This window comes from Propithecus coquereli, unplaced genomic scaffold (assembly GCF_000956105.1).
Source record: "Propithecus coquereli isolate 6110/MARCELLA unplaced genomic scaffold, Pcoq_1.0 Scaffold39, whole genome shotgun sequence".
Taxonomy (NCBI): domain Eukaryota; kingdom Metazoa; phylum Chordata; class Mammalia; order Primates; family Indriidae; genus Propithecus; species Propithecus coquereli.
The window spans coordinates 199,888-206,125 of record NW_012149618.1 but is presented as its reverse complement, the minus strand read 5'-3'; the positions used below and the strand labels follow the sequence as shown (position 1 = coordinate 206,125).

The 6,238-nt window shown below is 34.8% G+C and overlaps 1 protein-coding gene across 1 annotated transcript in view; it reads left to right on the top strand.

The window, feature by feature from the left end:
• Positions 1–6,238, top strand: part of ITSN2 (intersectin 2) — a 113,091-nt gene that overhangs the window by 32,596 nt on the left and 74,257 nt on the right. Inside the window, exon 14 of the mRNA XM_012652404.1 lies at positions 886–1,025. Coding sequence (XP_012507858.1) covers positions 886–1,025 — 140 coding nt within the window. The remainder of the gene's footprint in view (positions 1–885; positions 1,026–6,238) is intronic.

Sequence of the window (6,238 nt, the reverse complement as noted above, 5' to 3'; positions counted from 1 at the left end):
TACTATGGAACAGTTTAAAAGAATGAACTAGATTTATATATCCTGATTAATAAAATGTTATTAAATTTAAAACAATTTACAGAGCAATGTAAACAGTATGATCCTATTATTAAACCCCATGGAAATAAAAATTGAATACACATATATCTAAATGTAAATGCCTAAAAGGGGAATAGGCTGGGGGTTGAGATGAAGGAGGGCTTTTTAATTTTTTACTCTATATGCTTCATTTTATTTAAATTTTATACTTGATTTCTATACTTTAAATAACTAATAAAGCTTAAAATATGAATTTAAGTAGATAGTAATATTTCTATTTTAATTCATTATAATCTACGTTGTATATTTTCATCTGGTTTCTCCACAATATATAAAATGAAGCCTGTTCATATCTCCTAAAACAATGTTACTAAATAATCCAGTTAGTAATATTTATTGAGTCCTTGCTGTAAGTATTTCCCTATTCTTGGGAGCACTAAGAAGAAACTACTTTAACAGTAGTTTCTATGAATTATTTACTGTGGGCCAGACTCTATACTAACAGTTTTATATCCGTCACCTCATTTAATGAGGTAGGTGGTATGATGCCCATTGTATAGAGGAAGAACCTGAGGATCAGATTGGTGAAGTGTCTTACCCAAAGTGGAACTTCACTTCAAGTCCTGGTCCTTTGAATGTTAAACCACTGCTTATAATCATTTCCTCTGAAACTCTTCACAGGATATGATCTGGGAAAAGGAAATAACCACCGAGTTTTATCTTCTGATCCACATTATGTGTGTGCATCCTTTGTATTTCTCAAGTTACACCAATTGGACCAGACAGCAAATGATAATGACATAAGAAATTCTATCAAATATAAATTGTCTTGTGTTTATTTTTCAGATTCAGGGATCAGTTTACTTCATAAAAAATCATTAGAAAAGGAAGAACTATGCCAAAGACTTAAAGAACAGTTAGATGCTCTTGAAAAAGAAACTGCTTCAAAGCTATCAGAAATGGATTCTTTTAACAATCAACTAAAGGTATTTATCTTTAATTATGTTCATTTTTAGGTAGCTGCCTTCTTACCTTCTTTATTTTGATTTAATAGAATGAATAACCAAAGCTATTATCATTATATGTATTACATTTTCATAATTTCTTTTATAATTTCAACTATACCAGAATTTCAGGATTATTTTCAATGTTCTCTATAAATGTTATAAACATTGTGCTATGTAACTAAACATAGCATTTGCCACAGTTTCTAGTTTTTGATGACTGTGCTGTTTTTATTGACATCTGTACATTTCAAGAATAATCCCTTAGTATTACAGAACCAATCTCAGCCAACATGATCTTAGTCAATATTCTAAAATTGGAAATAAAGAAAATTTAAAATAGTTCAGGTGATAGAGGCTCTTTTAACACATTAAGTTCTTCTTTTGTTTTAGTTACAATGTTTTAGTTACAATGTAATTTAATTAACCTTTATGAAATAGTGTAATAATCAGTGAAATCCAAAGCATGATCTGACACTATAAACTTTGCATGAAAAGTAAGTTCATAATTCATTGTTTGCTACAGTGGCAAAGCAGGTGTCCAAAACATATACTGTGTGCTTATCATTCTGTTCACTATTAGTTGTATGCTGAAGCCAAACCTATGAAAGAAGATAATAAAAGCTAAAAAACAGACTAATGGAATGTAATTCAAATTTGGAAATAGTTATTCCTTTGCTAACTGAATATAAAGTTTTCAAAGCATAATGTGTTTTCTGTAAGAAATAAAGCTTTTCATAAAGCTTTTCTTTAAAAAAGCTGTCTCTTCATATGGCTTTTATCTTTCTGACTTAGAATAACATTAACATCAACTATAGAATAAACAGGATGTTAAAGAAAGGACACCATGGTGGCTTCAGGTAAAGAGGAGAAATTTGAGGTGAATAATGTTAATGATACACTTTACACAGCATATATTCTTTAGAAAAAAAAATAACACCAAATCATTTGTCATTGATGATTAGACAATCCAGCCAACTTATCTTCCCTATATTATTTCTTTTCAAAATCTGTACATAGTTTAATTGGCTTTTTATCTGCCTTATCTTACAGTGTGGGAATATGGATGACTCAGTTCTTCAGTGCCTTTTGTCTCTGCTAAGCTGTCTCAACAACCTCTTCCTCTTACTTAAGGTTATTTTCTAATACCTAGCTTCTTTTCTTTGAGTTACTTTACTGTTTTTTGTTTTAACTAGACTATTCTTTGCCTTTATTTGTTTGAAATAACATATACAATGTAGACCTTTTTTCTTTCTGCTTGCTTGAATATCCTTCTGCTGTCTAACTGCCTGTTTGAGTCTAATGCCAGAAATTAGTAAGGTTGCCCGCAGTAACCTTTCTCACGAGGAGCCCAAAATACTTAGAAATATTACCTGATTCCCTTACAACATCCCTGTGACTGGGTTAACTAATGGGATGATTACTAATTCAATTCAAAGGAAAACTAAGGGAATTTGAGGTTTAATCACCCATATCACTGAAAGTCATTGTTAAAATAAAACATACTTTCTGAAATCAAGGGCAAGGTTATGTCGTGTATATACCAGGCTGCTTCCTAATACTGCTAATAAGAAAAATTTTAAAGAACCTATAATGCAGGGGCAGCTTTAGTTAGGTCTAGTTAGGTCTAGGCCTCATATTTAGATGTGCTTTTACTTCAGATAAAAATGTTTAAATTACATGTATAAATAAATAGCTCCATTTGCCATATATAGCACACAGTATTTAAAATACTCAGTAAATTCCTATTTTAATGTAGTTGAAAGAAAGGTGCTTTACATTTACCACTTGTTGACCCTAGTAGATTTTGACTACATATTCTGCTAGGTACTAAAATGGATGGCGGTAGGATAGTTGCATATGTATTCCACAGTGAAGGCAGGAACATAGGTGAGCTCATTTGTTACCTAAGCAAATGTAGAGCAAATTGAAAAAATGGTAGCAACAGGGGTCCCACGTATTAGCTTTATGGTTGTCACATGAATGGCCAGATTATCTGGTTTTAGAACTTTTGCTATAGATTGCATAGAACCTTAAACCTAAATTTCTTCCTCAGAAGAAATGAGGTTCAATGATGATTTGTGGACTGTACTTACTCACATAGTCTGATTCTTTCAGTTAGCATTTGATTCTCCACAGGCCAGCAGATTATTCTTATCCCTTCTTTTACTTTCTTCCTTCTGCTTCCTGCCTTCTAGGCTTTCGCTGCTTATTCACACTTTAATCAGAGGCAATTTAGGAAACTAAGGGGTTATGAGATCTACACTGTCAGAGTGGTCAGGAGACTGCATTGTCACAGAAAGCAAGAAAAGAAGCCTTCTGTAGTCATCATTGTAAAATGATACAGAATGATCAGTTAACAGAGTACTAAAAGATATTTATTGAATTTGTCAACAAGAAGACCTTTGAAGACCTTGCTAAAAGTGCCATTTCGGTGGAGTGATAAAAAGAAGGTGGATTGCAGTGGATCAGGAATGAATGGGAGTTGAGGAGGGATTGAGTGAGTGTGAACAACTCTTAGGAGGACAGTGAAAAGAGAGCATGGGGATCAAAGGACAAACTTATTTTTGGTTTAAGAAAGACTTGAAGGAAACATCTCTAAAGAGAGATGAAAGGAGGGGGAGAAAACAGATTGAGATTGAATATATAAAATAATTTATGGAGCAAAGTCCTTGGGGAAGCAGATTAAGATAGAATGAAGAGCATAGATGAAAGGATTAGATAAAAAGATTACTTCCAGTGTAACACATTGGAAAAAGATGGATGTGAATGCAGTTAAACTTGTTGGTGGAAAGTAGAAAGTTGACAGCTTCAAGACTTAAAATCAGAAGTAAATTGGACCATCACAAGGAACCTTCCCAGGTAGTTGAGGCCATGGAATAACTCAGTGGAGTCCAGAAGAAAAGGGTACAGGTACGGGAAATTGCACTGATTTTTGAGATGGAAAAATTAGGGATTTCTGGTCTGATGGCCTAATGAGGCAACGTTTATATCTGGTAGGGAAGAGAATGCATGGAAGATTAGGAAGTTTCAGGAGAGAAGTATGCATGAGATAGCAACTCGTTGGGGGATGAGGAAAGTGTAAACTTAGTAGGGGAAAACAGTAGATGAGCAATGTTGAATACCTGTTTGAAATGGGAGGTCATGAATTTAAATTGAAAACAGTATGCCTGATTGTATGATTTTTTTCCACCAGCTTTCAGCTGCTTAGGTGTAAGTACAGAGAATGCTGACGAAATAGGTTCATGGCTTCATACAGTTTTGGAGTTTTAATAGACATGGGCAAAGAGAGTGGGACAAATGAGTTAGAGATCTTGACACGAGAATTATGATAAACTCTGAAATATGAACTGGATGTGAAGGGATGTAAAGAGAGGAAGGGGTGCTGATAAAGAATGGTGGACTCATCAGAACTGGTCTTAATGGGGTTGAAAACCTAATGAAATGGATGTACCAAGTATAAGAATAGTTTGTAGGGTAAGAACTTATGTTTGAATGATGGGATATTTGATCAATGGTGGTTCTGTTTCTGATAATGATGAGACTCAGGGTATGTTAATGGGAACGATGAGGCTGGGCACAGTGGCACACACCTATAGTCCCAGCTACTCAGGAGACCAAGGCAGGAATTTGAGACCAGCCTGGGCAAAATAACGAGACCCCATCTCAAAAAAAAAAAAAAAAAAAAAATAGAAAAAAAGAAGGAAAAAAATAATGGGAGTGATGCATTAAGTGGAGTAAAAAAGGTCATTGATGAGGAGACTAACCCGAGAGTTGAGGTTTTGATTAGGTCATCTATCTGGATGTCAAAGACTTAGAGAATAGTGAGGATGAAAGAATGAGGATCAATGACCAGTTTTCCTTCAGAGAAGATGTGTAGATATATGAGAGTTTCCCCGATCACCAAGAGGAAGCTGCAGGAGAGTGGAGAGATTTGAGGAAAGAATGAATGAAGGATGGGGTCAGCTCAAGGGATAAACAGCGTTATAGAGATAAAAATTCAAGTGATAAAGAATGACAAGAAAGGCTAGGTCTATTAATAGGTGAGATAGAATTGGTCCTGATTGTCTTGGAGGAAGACAGGCACTTAGATCCAGTGCAGTCAGTGTTCCTTTGGGACAGGAGAGCATCTGGGGTGATTGCTCCTGTAGGCTACTTGCAATGACAATAGAAGTATAATATTTAAGATTATTTATCTTAGGAAGTTATATTTTACTGGAGCCTGTAATATACATATTCAGAAGCAATAGTAATTTTTACTCTTTTGGTCAAGTCACACCAAGACAAATAGCGAAGCCAATGGGCTCAAAGGTGAGATGTTTGACAGCCATTATTCCATTAAGAAAATTCACACATGATATTCTGTCTTTAGCAGTGAAGTGCAGTGAAAAAAGTACTGGCCTAGGAATCTGAAAATGTGAATTTTAGTCCTAGTCATGCCACTTGCTAGTTGTGTTAACTATTTGTCATTTCCCTCCAAATTTTGCTTTCTTCGTTTATAAAATGAAGCTGACATTATTTGTCCTGTCTTCTTCACAACATCTTATGATGATTAAATGAGATAGCATATATACTGAAGTGCTTCGTAAACTCTTATGTACTATCCAAATATTTTTATTATTATTAGGGAAGGGTTGTCCAGAGCCTCCAAAATACTTTTAGTGTGTTGGAAAGTCACCACTGTTGGTTTTAGATAATGACTGGGGAAAGCAGAATCTGTCTGTACCAGAATTGTGGCTTCCTCCAGGGGGTTAGTTCTTATTCTGTGCTCTCAAGGATCTGGGCTAACCTATGTTAATGATATCCCTCCAGGTGGCAAGGGGAGATTTTGATTTATTTAGGTAACAATAAGGCTAACTCGGGGATGAGGAATACTAGTGCTTTGGATTGTAAGTAAAAACTTTAATGAGCTATGTACTCAGTGTTAGAGAAAACATTACCCAAATCCATATTAAAGAAGTGTTCCCTTCCTTTCTTCGGAGAATTTCAGGTCTACCTTTCGAATTTGTCTTCTCCAAGGTCAGGTATAATAGTTGGAGGTGTGGGCCTAGCCTAGATTGCTGCTGGGAAGCAGGGGATGTAAATTCTGGTTTCTAAAGCAAAGCCTCCTAACTATTTTTTACTTAGATTTGATGAAGTCTCTGGACCTCTTCTCAAAATAGTGTTTTAAATGCATAAAATGAAATATATAGAAT